The 21104-nt window shown below is 46.8% G+C and overlaps 1 protein-coding gene across 5 annotated transcripts in view; it reads right to left on the bottom strand.

Annotated features, from left to right (window-relative positions):
* The window catches only part of UIMC1 (ubiquitin interaction motif containing 1), a 39729-nt gene that overhangs the window by 10859 nt on the left and 7766 nt on the right, over nt 1–21104 (bottom strand). For 4 of the 5 annotated variants that reach the window (XM_066560201.1, XM_066560203.1, XM_066560204.1 and 1 more), the window contains exons 3-8: nt 16111–16198; nt 10978–11102; nt 9481–10638; nt 5914–5978; nt 3336–3424; nt 2348–2424 (exon numbers count right to left, since the gene is read on the bottom strand). In XM_066560201.1, coding sequence (XP_066416298.1) covers nt 2348–2424; nt 3336–3424; nt 5914–5978; nt 9481–10638; nt 10978–11102; nt 16111–16198 — 1602 coding nt within the window. The remainder of the gene's footprint in view (nt 1–2347; nt 2425–3335; nt 3425–5913; nt 5979–9480; nt 10639–10977; nt 11103–16110; nt 16199–21104) is intronic. The other variant, XM_066560202.1, reaches the window with a different exon arrangement.

The raw sequence follows: 21104 nt of genomic DNA, 5'->3' as shown, positions 1-21104 counted from the left end.
ATAATTAAGAAAAGCTATTTAAATATTAATCATGTAGAGAAACCTATAGAAAAATAATATGGGAGAGGTTTCTCTCCTTAGAGCTAAGCAGTGACATGTGGACAGTGTGCAGTAAAACTGCTGTCTGCTTCCCTCCAACAGTATCATTTCAGGGAAGCAGTAATTGGGGTCAGCCAAGATGCTCCGTGCCACTGGAGCGCTTTGCTGTATTACTCGGTTTATTACTTCCTTTCCCAAATGAGGATCTGATCCTGATTTTTATGTCCTAAAGGGAAGGAGGTGCTTTGTTGACTCAGAGGAGCTATGACAAAAATTGCAGGACTGGGACTCAAACTGAGATTCGGACTCTCAAAACGCATTTCTCCCCAACACCAGCTGAAAGGCTACAACGGCGAGCCCCAGGAACATCCCTCATTCCCAGGGAGGCTCTCTGCCCTAAATTTCTGCAGAGGAGTTGCCACAAGAGTTCCTCCAGCCAAACACAGGCTGCTGAAGTACATCACTTAACAGCATTAACACTCGTACCCCTCTCTCACATCTCAGTGTCATTACATCTTGTGAAGTCCTCACTGTGGGGCATCACACTCAACAGCCATAAAACACAAGATGTGTCAAATATGAATGATCAGATCAAACCTGTGCTACATAGACAACACACATAAAAAATATGATGGGAAAAGCAGCAGGCACTGCTCCTTCTAGCTGCCTTTTTTAAAGCAATCTTAGGAGATCACCAATTCTGCACACCCTGCCCGCCTACATTCAGCGGTAAATTACTAATTTTAAATGGAAATGCAACATTCTGTAACAAAAGACTGCTTGTACAAAACCTTGCTGTAACAGTCTGGAAAACCTCAACTGCAGAACCAATCACCCCTGTCAGAGCCAGAGACAGTTGCCTCTGCTTTTTAGCAGAGGAAATTGCCTACAAGACATAGTACTTGCAGCCAAGAGCCAGCCAAGAGCAATGCTAGAGGCTGAGCTCAACAAGACTCCTGTGTCCTGGCTCAGCATCTGCTAGGAAGAAGTCAGTCCCAGTGCTCTCTGCTTGGCTCCTGCAAACCACTGATGCCATGGTAGCTGTTTCTGCTGTTTTCCTGGAGGGCTGCAGGCTCTGGTCTGGGACCTGCTGCCAACCATAATGATGTCAAACAATCCCTAGGAACCAGCTCCCCACCACCTGGTGTCACCCAGGCAGATGTGTGAGACACAGGGCACCCTCTGCAATGCACAAGGGGACAGGGCAGTGCCCTGGCCACAGCCAAATGGGTCACAAATGTGCTTTGGTGGCCAGCTCAGGACTGCCTCTCTCCTTGCTGCAGTCCCTAATTGGCTGAGCAGTGCTTGGAGATACCTGCAGAATGAAAGGCACACGAGAGCAGAAGATGGTTTATTAAGAGGCCTGTGAGAATGAGACATTGGAACTGCAGACGTGCTGTACAAGCTGCAAACTCCCAGAATGAGCTTTCCACAAATGAATCCTCTTGTCAAGAGCTGTATGATTCTGTATTCATGTACCCTGCACCAGAGGAGTACTTGGCAACCCCTTTGATATCGCTCTCTAAATTAATAGACAAAGGGAGTTTTATCAGAAGCAGGAACTGAAGTCAGATGTTGGTACAGTGACAGCTGCAAAGCAATTGCTGTGCAGGTGTGACAACACAGGGAAAGGGGCTGCACACAGCAACATCTGCAGCAAGAGGTAAGAGGATAGCCCTGCCACTGACTTGCTATTAACTATTACTGCACAAAACTCAAGATTGCCAGATTCAGGACACTCTGCTTGGCCTGAAAACCCCCACCAGCCCTCAACACTTCAAGCACATCTTTATACCAGTCTGATCTCTGGGTTAAGCTCTCCTCTTAGCCTCTTGGATATAGTCTGTGGAGAGCAAACTGGAGTTCAGAGCACTGTAACAGAGAAAAGCAGATGACAGCACAAGTGACTGAGGTTTACTTGGACTCCCCTCAGAGCTCCTGGGGTCCCTCTACATTGCTGAGCATCACAGCTTGTGCCCCTGAGCATGGGCAAGCAAGAGCACTGCCACCCACACTGATGGCATCATCCAGCTCAGCAGCACTGGGATATAAAAGAACGGGCTGGAATTGATAACAGCTCTCCAGCTACAGGACTGAAAGGCTTCAGAAGCAGCTGCAGGCAGTCCCCAGCCAAAAGGGACTGGAGATATGAAGCAGTAGAGAAAAGCAAAGAGGGAACTGTGTGTGAGGATCCAAATAGAAGTCCAAGCTTCCAGCTACCCAAAGGGAAATGCCAGCACAGCTCAGCTGAACCAAGGTCTAAAAGGTAGGATTGGAAACAGGACCCTTCAATTTCAAGCTCTTTTACCTGCATAGGTGCACCTCTGCTGTCTGAACAGAGCTCTTCTCTCTCCTCAATAGCTTCCAGTGGGCTTGGCTGTGTCTCTGCAGAAAAACACCTCCATGAGCAAAGGTTTGCAGCCCCCAACTATCTCTTCACTTGTTGATGTAGCTTAGTCCTTAACGCTTTTTAAGAGTTTTCACAGTTTCAAGACATTCTTTAGACTTGCCACAAATGTTATCAGACAAAGTGCAACAACACAGCCAGATGAGGGGTTAAAGTCACAGCATGGTGGTGTGAGGATAAAGGCACTGCAGCTGTGCAGCTTCATGGGGAGTGAGATTAGACACAGGGAAAGTGTGTGGGACACTTGCTGGGACGGAGACAAAGCAAGAATAGAGCTGCTTTCACATCAAGACAAGCAGAGCTCCCATTCCATGCTCTGTCTCACAGTCACACCTTCTTTAGACCTCCACATCTTTGTTAGCAACAAAATATGCCTCCAAGCACCACCATGACCTATCCTGCTACAGCTGCTCATGAACAGGAGCAGCCTCTTCATTATTTTCCTCCCTTAAAACCCTGGACCAGAAAATCTCAAACATGGTAGGAGAGACCAAGGAAGAAAAACTCCTTAGTTCCAAACATGTTTAATTAATGTAAGACAAAAATTATTTCAGCTCTCACGCTTTGCACATTATTTTCACACTGAAAAATCTGAAAATTTGATTGCATTGCAGAGACATTTTATTTTGAGAGATCCCTCCATATCCAATGCACATCCAGGTGTCTCTTCAGCAAGTCTCCAGCAATCCCTGTCACAGAACTGCCTTAGAGGAAATGGGTCCAAAACTAGGAGCTCAAACTAAATTACCTGAATAATTTTAGCCTTGAAAAATGGAGAGGGGAAAGAAATTTCATTTTGTTGAAATAACTTGAAAATTCTCTTTTCTCTGAATTTCCTAAGCGTGTAACTTTTGGTACAAAATTCATAACAGTCTCAAGTGCCTCTTACCTGGGCAAACAGAGATCTCTTCTTCAGCAGAGTTTTCTGTGGCAGTATCTGGGTTCCTTTTACTGCCAAGTGGGGTCATTGTGGAGATGCTGTTCAAAACATAAATATAACATGAATCTCCAACCCAGTAGGAGTGAGGGCCACACCTGCCATTCTCACACAGTTCAGAACAGCAGATGATGCCATAATTTCCAAGTGGTCAATATCTGACAGCCAGAAATGACCAGGATAGCAGCAAAATATGGGTCTAAAATGCCATCCTAAGCAAAAGCCCCAGAGGGAACATTTTTTTCTACTAGAAAGGCAGAAAGGGTCATTATCTCTTGTCAAGGGAGCAAAAATACCTGCTCACAATTGTGGGACTCTCTGTGGGAGTTGTGCAGGTACCAGCACTGTGCCTCTTTCTGGCTGGGGAAGGAAATCCTCACAGAGGAAAGACAGACCTGCTTTATCCCACATTATCCTCTCCCTCCTCACACTGCTCATTTTCTCCCTGATCCCTGTGCTGCCAGAAGCAGCATGGATGTGACACAAGGCATTTTCCTGCTGCAAAGTCCTTACAGCATTAGTGTGGCGGTTCCTTGGAGCAGCACCCAGCACTGCTCCTCTCATTTTGACCTTCGGATTCCTCCTTTTTATTTTTTTCCTCCCACCTCACTGCACAATCCTTTTTTTTTTTCTCCCACCTCACTGCACAGTGTCTTTCTGACACAGACAGGCATTGCTGAGTAAGTCTGGCACCCATGCTGACACACTCTGCGCCTTGCGTGGCTCTCTGATTAGTCTGATCAAGTATGCAAGAACACACTTTAAAAACATGAATCCCCGCACTGACAAACACAAGATTTATTAAGCTCAACCACAGGCCTTAGAGAAGAGAGAACAGCCACTGCTGATTTATGATAAATAACAAAATTCTGATAGGAAATCACAAGTGGCTTTTCTCTCTAAATAAAGCATTTCAAAGCATTTGTTATGAATCCAGGCTGAGCGTGTTTTACTCTGTGTCTAACATCAGGGCTCTCTTCAAAAGAACTCACACAAAACAACTTGCTATGACATTTATAAAATGGGCTAATCAATTTGAAGTCAAACCACATTTCTTGCTACACCAACTATCTCCTGGTAACAAAGCCTATAATCATTTATTAAAACCCCAATCTTCCATGCTCTGTACAAAGCGTGGAACAAGCAGGGAGAGCAGCCCACAGAAAGCAAAGCAATTTCTTCACAGGACTGGCACTTCCTGAACTGCTTCACTCCCTCCAGACAGTCAGAGCCATGTTTTCCTATTAAGTGCTGCTGAGGCCAGCCAGTTGGGGTGCCTGAGCCATACCCAAGAGAGGCCTGCGCTGGCAAATTACCAGGAGCCAGATGGCAACACTTAATGTGCACAAAGACTGCAGCCATTTCTTGCCTTGCTGATGTTCCAGCTGCTCGAGGAGGGGCCAACACATCCAGGTGCATCCCACCCCAAAGCAGGCAGCCAGGAGCTCCTGGGCAGCTTGGGGAGTGTCCCAGACTAACCCCACCAGCTCCACCAAAGAAAAAGAGGTCCCTGTCCTTCTATATGCTCCACAGCCAGGGCCCTCAGGCCCTAAGCAGGCAGGAGGCCAGCGCTGCAGAGCACACACCTCGCTGCCTTCCACGCAAGCTCAGAGCTCAGCTGTCACAGGCTCATCAGCCTCAGCCTCAGCAGCAGCTGCAGGTTCCTCCTGCTCCCCAAGGCAGGTTTTAAGCTTGTTAGAAAGGTGCAAGCAGGAGGGATTTTCATAGTCTGCATATTGATATTAACTGCTCAGGCCAAATGCTGTTAGATCAGAGGAAAGTTGGCAGTTTTGTTCCAAAGCAGGTTTAAATTATAAAACCCAACAAATTAAAAACATGACATTATCTGGCCTTTCTTGTAACTTGCTCCCTGAATCCTCTCCCATTTGTCCTTCTTCTCCATAGCCTTTGATGCGGAATTGCATCCCACAGGAAGGAGAGGGGGAAAAAAAAGGAAAAGAGGAGTAGGCTTAAATCTGAAGAAAATCATGTTGACTTGCCCCACACCTGTCATCTGCTGAAGTGGCTTTTCTGGAGCACTGCACTCTATCTTTGGCTGATAGGCAGTGCCGTCTGGCTTCCTCCTCCCTGCTTTCCTCTTCAGCAGCAAGGCAAGAACATAAAAATACACACAGAAATCCAGTAAACCCTTCCCCGTGCTGCCTGTGCGCCTTCCCCAACAGACAAGTGATGGCATGGCTGTAACTCACCTCCAGCTCCCCATGGCTCTACTGCACCACGTCACAGGAGATCAGAGGGCAAGGAGCAACTCCTTCAACTTGTACAATAATGCACCTTGCACATCTTATAAAGTAACAACAGCAACTGATCCCTTCTCTTCAGCTATGCCCCTCCTCTCCTGTGCTGCTCCAAAGCCATCTATTTCCAGGGATACTTAACAGCAGAGACTGCAGCCAGCCTTTCCATCAAGCTGTGGGGGGACTGCACCCCAAAATACTCCAGGGAGAGTGGAAGAGCCCATATCACTAGAGAGAACCTGTGAGCCCCACACTCTGATCACCCTACTCACCTTTGCACAATTTGCATGGGTTCCCCATCTTCAGGCACATCCTCTGCAAGCAGTACCTGGGAGGGCTGGAAAGGGAAATTCTGGTGTTACATAAAACAATGTGCACAGCTGACTGGGGTCTGCTGGGTCATTGGGTTCTGTCCATGACATTGCAGCCAGTCTGCTGTATATTTTTATGTGAAAACGGCTCAGTATCCATCCGGAACGAGTCAGCTTTTTCTCTCCATCCCTGCTTTTGGCAATGCAATAAAGCCTGGCAGTACTTTTTGTTACCTTGCTGCCTAGACATGTTCCTGGACAGTCCGTGCCCATCCACTCCTCCCAACATTGCCATCATCTTCCATGCTCTCTGCCTGTTCTCAGCATCCACCTCAATGTATTTGTAAGCAGCAACCATAGCTTTTCTCCACCTCTACCTGTGCTGAGCTTGAAACAACCCAAAGTTTTTAGTGTCCCCTACACTCCCCCAAGTACCCTAGCAGCCCTCACCTACTCCACTTTAAAATTGATTTTCCTGAGCCAGAATGACCCGATCAACTGGTACAGCTGATGCCTGACCATGAGAAGCACTTCTCTGAAACTTCCTAGAGATAAAATCTGTTGCATTTTTCTTGCCTGGGAAATCAGCTGTCCCATCTAAGGAGGGGAACAGATTAACCTGCACAATCTACAGCTGGAAAATCTGTGTGCATTTTATCCCGTTTTTCATTTAACTCTACGACTCCACTTATTCTTTCCTTTAAAATTTGTTCAAAAGCCTCATGCACTGCTGAGGTCAGGCTAACATGCCAGTCATTACCCAGATCCCTTTCTTCTTCTGCAGTGTACACGCTACACTTGCCATCCTCTAATCAGGTGGAATTACAACGGTTTATTAGCAGTCCTTGCAGTCAGGCCTACAATTTCTCATGCTAGGTCTCAAAGAAACCCAAGGAGTTTTCCTCCCCCTTCCTTGAGTCTATCAAATGCTGTGAGCTTGATTTCTACCAAAAGGTTTCAACTTCGATCAGCTCCACTCCTGGATATACTTCCCCAGCAAGTTCCAAATCAAGGCCTCTCCTGTCAAATTTCCCTAACATGACTCCAACCCCCAAACATCCCATTTTTATCTACACTCTCTTTACTTCTTTACAGCCTAGCTCATCATTAACATAAAATACCACACCTCCTCTTTTATTTTTATTTGTCTTTGTCCTGAATTGTGCATTTCTTAACAACGCCTCTGCCCTGGTCACGAACACTCATCCATGTTTCTGTTTTCCCATGTACATCTGTTATAAAATATGGCACTAATTCAGGTCACCAGACTCTAAATCTCCAGAATTGGATCTTTTCCCCCTGAATCTTTTAAACACCAAGAGTTCCCTAACCTTATCTGAAAGGCTCTGAAAAAATTGATTCTATTAGCACTGAAGTTTGTTAGTGCAGGTTCAGAGGCTGTGAGATCTCCTGACAACCAGGATTTGCTCTGTGCAAACAACCCCTGGCTGTGGGAGGCAGTGGAAGGAGTTGACTGCTGCCAGGGTGGAAGGTCTGTGCCCATTGCAGGTGAGGGTTTCAGGGCAGGAGTACAGGCAGCCTTCCTCAAGCACATCGTTTGCACCTTCATTTCACACGTGGCATGAGGCCATGTCCTTTTTCAAGGACAGTTTTGAGTCCTCAAGGATGGTTTCTACACTCAGCACAGCCCAAGATCTCCCACCAGCCCCACCAGCAGAGCAGCCCTGGTGGCACTGGGGGAGCCCCAGGGCAGCACAGGCGGCAAAGGGTCTCCAAGAGATGCAGCAAGGTGGAGACATGACAGCTCTGGGCCCCTCCTTTGTCACTGCCAGTGGAATTGTATTTGATAGAGGGAAAAAAAAATGGAGACAAGGCACAAGCAAACATCAAACATATTGATTTTGCAAGTAAATCACCTGCTCTGGCCTCAGTGTGCGACTGCACAGAGAGGCGAGAGAAAGGAGCTGCCTCTCATGCTGGGTGTGATAAAGCAGATGAAAAGGCATTTAGAAAATATTTTCTCTCGTGTAAATAAAAGACTGGTAAATTTTGGGCTAGGGTTGAAATTGTAAAATTTGCTCCCCCTCCTTTATTTTTTCACCTTGAAAATATCAGAAAGGCTACATCTCTTGGCTATGGCTCCGAGACAGCTCCCATGGTCAAGAGGAGTAGGTTACAAGTTACCACTCAGCACCACTAAAACCTCTTTTCTCCCCAAGAATTAATTAGGTATTAGCATTAAACAGATAATATTTTAAAAAATACCACACAATTTTCAGTACTGATTAAAAGTTCATGCCCTTCCCAGCTGCTGTAGCTTCCCAAGGGCTTTAGAGTACACATCCAAAGACCTCTAGTCACCCCAATCTTCCAGCATAATGACACCTTCATTTCCAGAGGAAAAGCTACAGAAAAAAAGTGCAGTTTGCTTTAAGAACCTCTCAGGTCTTTTGTATCTATCCTAAGGAAATGAAAAAGGGCACAAGTCAGTTCCTTTCCTCTGCAGATCACCTCTAAGGCTTGCTTAAATCTCCATCTGCTAAACCCGAGCCAAAGCACTGTCATGAAAAGTCACATTTCAGCACAGGCTGCTCTGCTCTTTTTCTGCAACCAGAAAATGCAGACATGACGTTTTTCCTAAGTGTTCAATATTACAAGACAGAATATAAATATCACAAAACAAGTTAAGTATCTTTCTAACACCAGGGTAAATGATCAAATACACTTGAAAACAGGAACAACAGAGCCAAGGCTTCAGTCATAGAGAAGATAAAGTTATACAATGATCCGGGAGTGAAGTCATTATGAAAAATGAGGGTTGGAAAAGGCTGACACAAACCTAAAATACAGCAGTAATAAATACTTCATCTGACTAGCAATCTGTTTAAACTTAGCAGTGACAGAAAGCTGCCTTCCGCTCCAGCAGGAGAGCCCTGACAGAGACAGAGGCTGACACCTAGTGTCTAACCCACCCGAGCCTGAGAGAAGGTGCCCAACACCAGGACAAGGACAGGGAGCACCACTGTGGTGACAGATCACCAGGGCAGGCAGAAGATGCCTGTGACCACACAGAGACTCTCTCAGCCACGAGGGAGAAGAGCGCTTCCAAAAGTGAAGCACTTATGGATGCAGATAAGCATGGAGGAACAAACAGGAAAGACTGTGCTGCAAGGACAAACCCACATCCCTGTCTGCAAAGAGAAACCAAGAGCTCCCCACACAGCCACAGGTTTACAAACCAGAGCTGGTGGTGGTCAGCATCACCTCTGTGTCCTCTGCCTTGGCACACTGCCAGGCTGCACCCTTCTGAGAAGGATCAGTTGGATGTGTCGCTCTCTGGAGCATTAATGATGACTGCCAGGCTGCTCAATGGCCCCTGTCTTGTGAGAGCTGGGTGTCAGCCTGTACATTCTCTCCTTCCCACAGTAACCTGTGTGGCTGGGGGAGGAAGTCCCTAAATTTAAGAGGGGCATTAAATAGCAGTGCCTGCTTTGCAGAAGGGACTGAACCATAAAAAGGACAGAAGGGCATGGCTGGTCAACCTCTGCTCAGTGACAAAGCTCTTACCTGGCAGTAGCTGGTGGTCGGTTCATCATCAGATGTGGAGTTCTTCTCTTCTTCCAGGCTGTGCCCTGGACTCTCTGCCTCCCTCCTCTTTGAAGGGTGGAGCCAGGTGATGTTTTCAGACTCTTGTCCCTCTGTGTCTCCATCTTCTGTACCATCAGCAACCCCATTCTCCCTGCCTATCTCTTCTCCTTTCCCAAGCTCATTGTGGCTCAAGGAAGGACTGGGCACAACCGGGTTACCAAACTCCTTCTTATGCAACAGCTGCCTCTGAGCCTGCTTCAGGCTCTTCTGGTAAACCTCCAGCTGACACAAGATGACTTTGGTGTACTGGTTGGGGTCCACCCCTTTGGGGCAGAAGGGGATGCCCCAGTAATAGTGCACTGTGTTTCTTGCCTCCTCCTGTTTGTGCTTCTCCTCCACAGTCAGCATGCAAAGATCTGGGGTACTGCCAGACCCCTCATTCTGCTCTGCTTGTTCTGTGGAAACACAGCCCTTGGCAGTGTGCCCAGGCTGTGAGCTGTGTTTGGTACCTGCTCCTCCACCACTCCCCCTGGGGCTGGCACACTGTTCTGTGGTCCTGCTCTTCCAGAGTGGAGTGGCTGAGCTCCCAGCACCATCTTCTCCTGCAGAATGGCCAGTGCAGGGCAGGAGCTGCTCTTTTGGTTCGTGGCCAGCTGCTTCAGAAGAGCTGGAGGGGCTGCTGAACAGTCTCCGAGGTGTGAGTCGCCAGGAGCCTCCTGAAGCCACCTTGCCAAAGGTGGGACTCAAAGACATGAAGTCCCCTCCCAGAGTGCTGGGTAACATGTTACTCGAATCACTTTTTGCTGGTGAGGAAGACTTTTCACTTGACCTTGTCACAGGCTGGCCCTTCCCCGGAGACACGATTATGCTGGATACTAGTGAGCTTTCAACGATTTCCTGGCTCAACCTCCTCAACACTACCAAGGGGCTCCGGGCGACATCCATCTGTCCATTCCCATCAGCTCTGGAGCTCTGTGAGTGGGAGCTGCAGTCAGAGGGAGGGGTGTCAGGGCAGAATGCCAGGCCTCCCAGGAGCTCAGAGCCTTCTTTCTCAGCAGGCTGGCTTTGGCCCTGTGAATCTGGTGCTTCCACTGACAGATGAGGAGATGCAGTCGACGAGTCTGAGGGCTGACAGCTCTGAAAAACAAAAGGTTCACTCTCCTACAGATGTGTTCTCTATCAGCACAGCACAACCAAGGGCTCCCCCAGCACATTGGCAGCCATGCCATGGACTGCAGATCCCCCTATCCCAAATCAGAACTCTGTACCCCAAAATAGGGACAGCTGGGGTTAGACTTCATGTTCCTCTCACTAGGAACAGTACAAAGCAACTACTCTGCAGCTGCTGTCATTCCAGTTTGTGCTGGGAATATCTATGTCCCCCAGTAAAACTTTCTTTTGCAGCATGGTAAAGCAAGCACAGACAGCAACGTTGCTAAAGAACGCTGGTGAGCCTCTTCACAGAAGTGCACTTACACTAAGGCTCTCAGCAATGGCCTTCCTCAAGAGCTCCTCCTCTTCCTCTTCCTGACAGTTCACTTGTCTAGCCTCTTGCTCACTCATTTTCAGGGCCAGTGCAAATTGTTCCTCTTCAGTCATCTCTACAGCAGAAGAAACAGGATAATGTCAAGTCACAGCTGCAGGTGTATGTAAACACTCAGTGAATATCCAGCATGTAGGAAGAAATGGGTGAGAGCCCCACCTTCCCAGGAGGAATGCAGAGAAAATCATCTAAACCTCAGCTGTCCTGAAAAGGTGTCAACAAAACTGGAGCAGGCAACACTAAATGAGAAAGGTAACTCAGGTCAGGAACTTCACCTCAGGTTTCTACAGCAATCTAAGCTCCCATTCCCCGAGTATATTAACTGCAACATGACATTTTATTTGCCATCAAACAACACACACTGCAGCTGCAGAATGCATGTTCAAGGAGAGAGGAAAAGGACAGATTTTTGAAGTGTGCTTATTTTTGTATTGGCTAGGCTCAGCAGCAAAGCAGGGTAAACAACACATCTTTAAGAGACTTTTTTACTAACTGAGCAGCACAACTCACTGTCTTCTGACACAGATACCTGCAACACCACAGGAGACCTATCAAGAGAAAAAGAGCTACATGTTTTTTCACCCCGAGCCTCAGGTGGAAAGCTCTGTGGAGGATAATGTTACTTGCTTGGTGGTATTATAGAGGATATTTCACATGCATACAACCCCCTTCTGCTCACATCACCACTCTACTGCATCACTAAGTCAGTCATGCATGGGAAACAGGTTTCCTACAGTTTTAACTGCTATTTCAGCAGAAAATTTATTCCTGAAATATTCCTCACTCCAATCAAACCAAAAGTCTAGACTGGCTATGTAGAAACAAAGCAGTTAGTTACTTTGGAAAACACTTATTTACTGAGATTCAATCCAACACTTTCACTCTGCTTAAAATATACAATGCCTGCAGAATGGAGTGCAGCTTGAAAAACAACTCAACAGCACTCTCAGGAGCTGAAAAAATACATCTTCTCACTCGAAACAAATTGACAGATTTCCTTCAGAACCCGCTCCCTCCTCCAGGCAGAATCCTGCATGCGCCATCTCATGCACGAACCAAAGGCTCGCGCTCTCCGACGGCTACAACATCTTTAAGACATGCCATTTGAGCAGGGAGGCTGCCCAGGCACAAAACATGCCTTCACTGCAGCCAGCTCCAGAGACAGGCGTTGCCCTGGATAAAGCTGCATTCACAAGTTGCAGGCTCCCATTTTCTATCCCATCCTCTCCCAAACACAGCAGTGCAGCAGCCGTGCTCTGGCCATACTGCAGCCTGTCCATGACAGCACTGCTGCAAGCAGGAGCATCCACAGAGCACAGCTCTGCCCTTCCCCCAGCTCCTGGATGATGGCAGCCGCCTGCTCCCCCACCCAAGCAGGATTCTGAAGCATTTTTGGACTGGTTACCTTCAGATTCCTTTATGTGTCCTACTACAATAGCACTTAGCTTCAGATTGTTGGTTTGGGGTGGGTTGGGGGGTAATTCCTTTGAAAATTAAGAAAGGGGTTGAAGGGAAAGCAGACTGCAGCGCTTTCAGGGCTCATGGGGATCTTTTGTCCTTGGACAAAGTCACTCAATGATGTTACAGCCAGGAGGGACCAGGGCAAAAAAAAAAACAAACATTCTTTAATGGAAAGCACAGTCCAGTGTATGGAGAAAGCTCCCAGCCCCAAGAACAGCAGCATTAAGCAGCATATCACAGAGTCAATTAGGTTGGAAAACACCACTGAGATTGAGTCCAACCTTTGACCAACCACCACCGTCTCATCCAGACCATACCACTTAGTGCTACATACAGTCTTTTCTTTTCCCATAACACTAAACACCTTCCAAGCATTCAGAAAGTGTATGCTGATTTGTTTTCCTGCCTAAACCATCGCAGCAATCAGGCTAGATCCTGTAAACTCAGACATGTGCAGGAAAACTGGTGCACATGATCGGCACCCTGCAACACACGACTTTCCACGTGCTTCAACAGGGGCCTGAACATTTGCCAGTTCAGGCTATCAACATCCATGAAGCTTAATAAAAAGAAACATTTTTTGGCGAGTTACTGCTGTACATTTTGTTTTCTTCTCCCTCCCTGGCACAGCAATTTCCCCTCTGGGGACAGGGAATGTGCCAGACAAATGCTGCCTCTGGCAAAGAAACCAGTGACAAACAAGATGCACTTAGTGCACCGTTCCAGTTGAGTAGGTGCTCTGGAGATGGGGAAAACTCGAGTTTAAAATCCACCTGGCATTACTGTGGGGAGAGCAAAGAGCAGCTCTGCTCATGTCTTCCAGCAGACCTGATCTGCTTTAAGTGAAGCTGACAGTATTTCATGCTCCAGGACTGATCACTTCTCAGCACCGTGTGTTTTATTAAACTTGATGCTGATTGCAGCCGTCATAATTTATGATGATTAGAAACCCGGAGTGCTGTGTTAGCCCCCGACCACTGTGTGCAAACAGAGCTGGGGAGAGAGCTCAGAGCTTGTGGTGGGGGCTCCACAGATCCCAGGAGAAACGACCCCTCTCCATCTAGAGCGATGCTCAGCTCACACTCATCACTCGCCTGCCTTGCAGGAGCCCATTCCCGGGGGAAGCACCGGCATTGGGAATCTCACACTCCAAAATCTTCTCATCACAGGTCCATCCCAACACCGCGGGAAATCCCAGTGCCTCTCTGGGGACCAGGGCATCCAAGAGATCCGCAGATGGGAAGGAGGGGTCAGAGAGAAACTGTTTTTAAGATACAGCAGCCCTAAACAAATTAAACCATTTCAGAGCCTTTTTAAATGCTAATACGGCAATTTGCAAAGCGATTTATGTTCCATTTTGACATTTGCAAAGTGAATTAGATGCAAAACCCCACTAGTTGTAGTTATAACACTTACTAATAAGAGATTTACTCAAAAATAATAGAAATTCGGGATCTCAGTATTTTTACATATCCGAAGTGCAATTACAGTAAAAACATTCAAATGTGCTTTAAAGCACTGACTTCCTCTGGAAAAAGAGAGAGACTTCTTTAGGTTTTGTATTTCCATTTATCCTGTCAGGATGAAACGTCACAGATATATTTTAGTTATGGCTCTAGGTTAAAATGAATAAAACCACAACAAAGCAAAAAAGGGAGGATACGCTTTATAACGAGTGCCTGCCAATATCCGAAATTTTCCAGTTTTGAGGAGAAAGAACTTGCTCTACCCAGAAGCACCCAATCTTTACAAAAGACCAATTTGCATCGCAATTCAAAGAATTTATTTAAAGACACTGGGAAAAATAATTACTACTTCAAATCTTAATTTGCCTAAAAGCAAACACCAAAAGTCTAATTATAGCTTCCCACAAATGAGAACAGCCCCACCATCACACGTGCTTAAATAAGCCCCTGCTCTCCGACCGTGCGGCACCAGGCGCCCCCAAACTCAGACGAGCACACTAAGCAACAAAAAAGGCAGCTTGTGCCCCAGGAAAAGAAAAACTATTATTAATAATTTCAACATCTAGAAACACATCAGAGCTCCTCTGTTACACAATGTCTGGAGAGCTGGCCCTGTCTCCTGTGGATTTTCTGGAGCACACTGAACACCTTTTGCACAGCACCAGCTCCTGAAACCCTACATGTTCAATGATGCAACGAGGACATCCAACTTCAGCAGATCCCTGCTCTTAGCACCATATGCTTGGTCACATTTTAGTGGCATCTCCAAGGGGGGGTTTCAGCTTTAATTTGGTGCTCTGTTTCCTTTGGGAGAAAAAGAAGAACGAGAAAAAGAACTCTTTTTCCATCTCTGACTTTGCTATCTTACTTGCTCAACACTGACACGCACAGTGGGTTGCAGCTCCCACAAAGAGCTGGGCTGTTCTGTGCTATGGCCTTAGGCCTCTATTAAAAACAATTTAATTCACACAAGCCCTGTGAGGACTGACAAGCCCAACTGCTGTTGCTTGCGGAGCACTGGTGTGCTCCATTTTGTTCAGTGATTGCTTTGGGTTTTGCAGGAGGCAGCATCTCTCCCATTCTAAAAAGTTCTGAATTTTATGTGCTGGATGGACCACTGCCTGCAGAGCACAGGAACACGAGTGGGGACCCTCTGGGGCCTGGCTTCTGTAACATGTGGGGCTGTACAGGGAGCAGAGGTATGGTGGCCATGCTCAGTGGGCCCTTCTGCCTGTACATCAGAATATGAGCAGGAACATCCCAGCCTTTAGCATCTGTTCACAGACTTATTGTTCATGAATGCATTTAATCCCTTATTAAAGCTGTTGATATTGATCTCTCCATAACCTCCTGTGACACAAACATCCAGGAGTTCACCCCATGCTGTGTGAAGCATTAGTGTCCTTCACCCATTTTAAACCCATCTATTTTTTGCTATTTCCACTGATACCAGCTCCACCCCAGGAGCTGGTAAACAACAGCTCTGTGCTCAGCTGAGGCATTACCTTCCCGATGGGAACTTTGATCCCACTGTTCTCTCCTAACAAAGCAGCCCTAAGCTTTCCAGACTCTCCTCACCAGGCAGCTGTTCTACCCCTCCATGACTTGTGCTGCCCTTCTCTGGATGCACCACTGTGTCCTTGCTATGCAGAGGCCAGAACTGCATACAGCGCTGTGACAAGGGTGCGCCAACACTTTATGTAACAGCAAAATTACATCAAGTAAATCCCTTAACACCCTTCCTTATGATGCCCAACGCTGCTGGTGCTCTGGCTGCCCCCACACTGTGAGCTGATGATTTCAGAGAACTGTCAGCTGCGACTCAGATCCTTCCTGAGCGGCAGCTGTCGGGTCAGAGCACTGTGATGTTTCAGGGACAGACAGGAGCAGAGGGGCCTGGACAGGAACACAGTTTGTGACTGACGGCGCTTTCACATCAGCCTCAGACAGCTTTGAACGTGGTGAGGTACCAACACCCTCACACACTTATTTTGGAAGTGCAAAATTTAGCCCTGTGAAGGGTCTTTTCTGCATCCCCAGCCATGTCACAGCCTTTCTGCAAGGGAAATAATCTCTAACACAAAGAGCAGAAGCTGCTCAGCACCAGACAACTTCCCCAGCCCCACGGTCGAGACGTACGTGCAATTTTTCTTTTAGCAGCAAACTTTGTTCCATCCAGCTGCTTTGTTCTCTTCTTTTGCAAGCCACTCTCTTCCTTTGACTCCTGCTGCAATGGAAAAGAACATGGTGAGTGTATGCAATATGTAAGAAATACTACCAGCCCCCTCCCCCCAACTACTCAGACACAAACACTGGTTCAAGAACAAGCGTCTATTTGAGTGAAATTTGAATTTCAAACGTAATTCAAACACATTCTGTAACTATTAAAAGCTGTGTGATAAGCATAACGAGCAAAAAGAGTTACAGACTGACATAAACAGAGAAGTAGGAGAGACAATAGACTTCATGCCAGTCACCACCATGCACTGCACCTGCTACCCATGATTTTAGAGAGAATTTGTTTGGCCTTGCTAAAACATTGATATTTGTAAGCACTCAAAAGAGAAAAACAGAACCTTTTTATAACTGAGCATCACACACCTGCAAGCCAGGGCTGTTTCCTGCCATGCAGCCTCTAGTACTATGCCCAGGCAATTTCAGGTGATCCAAACCAGAATTCCTGGCCATTTTTGGAGACCCACACCAATGCACCCCAAGGGCAGCAGGGCCAGCTGTATTTCTTCCTCATGCTATTCTCTCATTGTATTCACAGAATCAAAGAATGGTTTGAGCTGGAAGAGACTTAGATCATCTCATTGCAACTCTGCCTTGGGCAAGGGCACCTTCCACAAGTTCAGGGTGCTCAGAGTCCCATCCAACCTGGCCTTGAACACTCTGAGGGGCATCCACAGCTTCTTTGACCAGTATTGCCCACAAGTATTCCATTTTTTGAAACTTGAATACTTGAGAAACTTGTTGTCTCGAGGCTCCCTGGAACAATACTCCCACGAACAACTTAAATGTGTGCTGCTTTAAGCACAAGGATTGCAGCACAAATGGGCACAGGCTTAAATGACACAAATTTCTGCAAGTTGCTGTCCTAACGGCTTAGGCAAGGGCACACACATTACCCAAGGCTGGCACTGGACCCCTTCCAATTTGTCTCTCTAAATCAGGTAGGATTAGAATCAAATCCAGTGTTTCAGGCAGAGACCCACGCTTGGCCAGGATGGGCTTTGCACTGCTCCCTCTGTAGCTACATTGAGTTTTGCTGCCCAGGAGACACATGGGCCACATGCTTGTGCCTCATTCCACCTCCTGTGCCAAGAGAAGGGTTCAGGGGGGCACATGGCTTGGGCTACTTTAACACAAACAGATATAGTGATTATTTTTGAGTGTCATCCATTTCTTTTGTCCTTTGCCCATGTTTCTGAACCTGTGAAGTCTTTCAGACTGCATCTGTGTGCTGAGTTTTGTTGAAGACATCTCTGGCTTTAGTGTTATCTGTAGATTTTATTAATCTATATACACCACTTGCTCCCTCTTACAGATCATTAATGAGGATGTTAAAAGACACACAGACCTAATATTGATCCTCTTGGCCTCAGCTTTACATCTCCCCCAGATGAGCCTCTCTTTTGTTCATCAGCAGCTCTTACTGACAGTCTTTTAGCAGCATTTCAATCCAGGAATGTTGCTATCTAGACCAAATTAAATTATTTATCTAACTAAGATTTTGCAAGACATACTATTAGGTGGTTTCCTGAAACCTTAATACATTACAGCTCTTACATGCCCTAATACCTACACCATTCCTCACTTCCACTGACTTAAGAATCACCTCACAACACAGCAGCAATCATGCTTGGCAAGCCCACACACACTCATGCTTGTGCCTAAGGGTTTTTTCCTGTGAGTGATTCCTTCTCTTCCCCACACAGACTGGTTTAGGTACCCCCTTTCCAAGAGCTGCCACTGTGTCTCCAAAAGGCTGCTTCACACCCAGAGTTTCTCTTCCTAAGAGATGGATCCCAAGCTCCTGCTCAGGAGGTGAAATCCTCTCTTTTCCAGGGCACTGGCATAGTGCCCCTCCCCACAGTTTTCCATAAACCATGGGATCTCCCACCTCAACCTGCCCTGCCTTGGTCTGCAGCAGCAGCCCCATGCTGACCTCATGGGCTGCTCCCACCTGAGGGGATGGGGAACAGCCCGTGGGATCACACCAGGATTGCACTAGGATTATATGCTGGAGGAGGTTCAGCAATAGCTCTCCTGCCCTCCCCCAAAACCCTGCCTAACAATGCTAAACCCAGCCCAGCTTAAAGCAGGGGCAATTTAATCCTAACAGGCTCTGTAAATCCCCAGCTCTTCTCTCTAGGCATCAATCTTCCCCTCATCACTCCCGCACTTGCTGGAAGGTCAACCCTGACACTCTCATCTGCAGCTCTCTTCCAGGGCACGGATGTGATTTATGAGCACACCAAACTTTCCATGGCAGGCTGGGAGTGCCTGCCCTGTGCACAGAGACACACTCACAACACACACCAGGGCACAACGTGGGGCTCCAACACCTCCAGGGCTTCTGAGGGGAGCAGAGCGCTGGATGTGCTGCCCGGATCCACTGCACAGCCAAGTACGTGCCTCGGTTCCCTGTGCTGGCTCTGAACAATCTCAACATTTACATCAGTGGCAGGAGCAAAATTATTGCAGGACACATTGTTGTAGGAACCTCATGCATTCGAGAAAGATGTTTAAATTGCTCAGCAGCGTTCTACTGAACAGCCACGGTACAGTGAACCGCTGAAGCAAATCCAATTAATCCTGATGGGCCAAAATATATACACACATCTCAATTCCAAGAATTCTTAAATCTTTTTTAGTTTTAAACTCAGAAAATAAAACATACCTTTTAATTAGGATTTATGGCTGTTTGTACCTCTGCTGGGAGAGAGCCCCACAGGCCCCAGAGTGCTCTGCATAAATGCAGGCGAGGATGGTAGAAACAGAAGGGGCCAAGAAAATTCAGAGAAGACAACAGGGCTTGCTCCTCCTGACCCAACCTTTTAATGCTCATCTATCTACAAGGATAATAGGAACTCAAGGGGCCTCTCAACCAACTGCCTTTCTAATAAGATCACTAGTCCAAAAATAATCTTAATCAATTAAAATATTCCCAAACTGCAGCCAATACTCTTAGTTACAAGGTCATCTCCAATACACATATCTTCCAAGGGAAACTAATTATTATAGTGGAGGTGAGGTAGGCACTGCACACCTCTGCTCAGTGCCAGCCAGGAGAGCACCCCTCCTCCTCTGCTGTCAATTCAAGGCATAACGGCCAGAAGGAACCCAAATTCTCTTCCTGTGTGTCAGGCTCTGCACTTTAATTTATGATGCTCTCTTATGAGCAATTTCACTGTCAGCATTGTACACAGATGAAGAAATAGACAGGTTTCCAAAGTCTTCCACACATTTAGTGGAAGGCAGCCACTATTATTCTTCCTTGTTTTCGTAACCTGCTTGGTTTCACCAGACAGCAGGAAATCAAATTCCCATTTTAAAAATGCTTTTGCACATACTTAAGAGAACCTGACTCTGCCAGCAGAAACAGATACAGCTCCACTCATTTCTAAAAGCCCATAAATGGAAGCCAGTAGCCAGCATCCCACATCCTGCTCCCTCAAATCCACATGATAAACCACAGAAATCAGCTTCTACTGACTCAGGGAAGAAAAGGCTACAGCAGAATGTCTCCACCCCTAACAGTGCAGACTGCAAAGTCAAAAGGTCTGGGTAATTTTACTGCTCAACAGCAGTTGGGACCATCTAACAATAGGGCACAGCCAAACAGCACACATCCTGCATGGGAAATATGCAGATGAAAACCAGACTAATTTATTTTTAAAAGCCAATTAGATGTTGGAATTACCATGTTTGGCTCTTGCCAAGGCTGCTGCTGAAATTAATATCACACCCTACTTTATTAGTCTCTGACTTCAGTTCAGAATCTGTTTCAGCTTTGCTCTTTCAGCTCATTAGAACAAACCTGCTGGAAGTGAAGATGAACAACAAGACACAACGGGGCTCTTGCCAGGATATGCAGTTCCTGACACAGGGAGAGAGGTCTCTGTAGGAAAAAGGGCTTTTACTGGGCTGTGAGGAGCCTGGATTCAGATCAATCTGATTTTCAGCAAGTGAGCTCAGCAGAGCCATGAAGCCTCCTCCAGAACCAACTCACTCGTGCATTCTCCTCAGGGAGACGGAGGCACTGGGTCCCTTGGCAGCAGCAGAGCTCATGGAGACAGCAGGGCACTGCAGCAAACTCCCACACGGCTCTGCTTCACTCCAATGGTCACTGGTGTGAGCTGGTGTCCTGGGATTAAGTTATTTTTATTCCTAGTAGCTGGTGCAGCACTGTTTTGGATTTAGTACAAGAATAATGTTGATGGCACACCAATGGTTTAGTTGGTGCCAAGCAGTGCTTGCTCTAAATCAAGGACTTTCCAGTTTCCTGTGCTCTGACAGTGAGCAGGTGCACAAGGAGCTGGGGGAAGTGGGCAAAGGGATATTCCACAGCACAGAACCTCATGCCCAGAGTATGAACAGGGGGGAACTGGCTGGGAGACACCAACTGCTGCTCAGGGACTGGATGGGCATTGGTCAGTGGGTGGTGAGCAACTGCATTGAGGCACTGGTTTCTCTTGGGTTTTACTCAGAGAATCGTGGAAAGGTTTGGGTTGGAAGGAATGTTAAAGATTATCTCATTCCAACCCTCCTGTCCTGCACACTTCCCACAAGACTGGGTTGCTCACTGCCTGGCCTTGAACACTGCCAGGGATGAGGCATCCACAGCCTCTCTGGGCATCCTGTTCTAGTGCTGCACAACCCTCACAGTAAAGAATTTCTTCCATGTATCTAACCTAAATTTCTCCCCTTTCAGTTTGAACCCATTCCTCCTTGTCCTATCACTACAGTTCCTGATGAAAAGCAGTTCCTCTCTCCCTTCTTTTCATTACAATTATTCTTGATATTATCATTAGGATTATTAATAGTATTATTATATTTTATCTTGTTTCAATTATTAAGCTGTTCTTATCTCAACCCACGAGATTTACTTTTTTCCCCACGATTCT

Source organism: Molothrus aeneus, chromosome 15 (assembly GCF_037042795.1).
Source record: "Molothrus aeneus isolate 106 chromosome 15, BPBGC_Maene_1.0, whole genome shotgun sequence".
Taxonomy (NCBI): Eukaryota; Metazoa; Chordata; class Aves; order Passeriformes; family Icteridae; genus Molothrus; species Molothrus aeneus.
The sequence above is the reverse complement of the archived record's forward strand: the minus strand, read 5'-3'. Positions and strand labels throughout refer to the sequence as shown.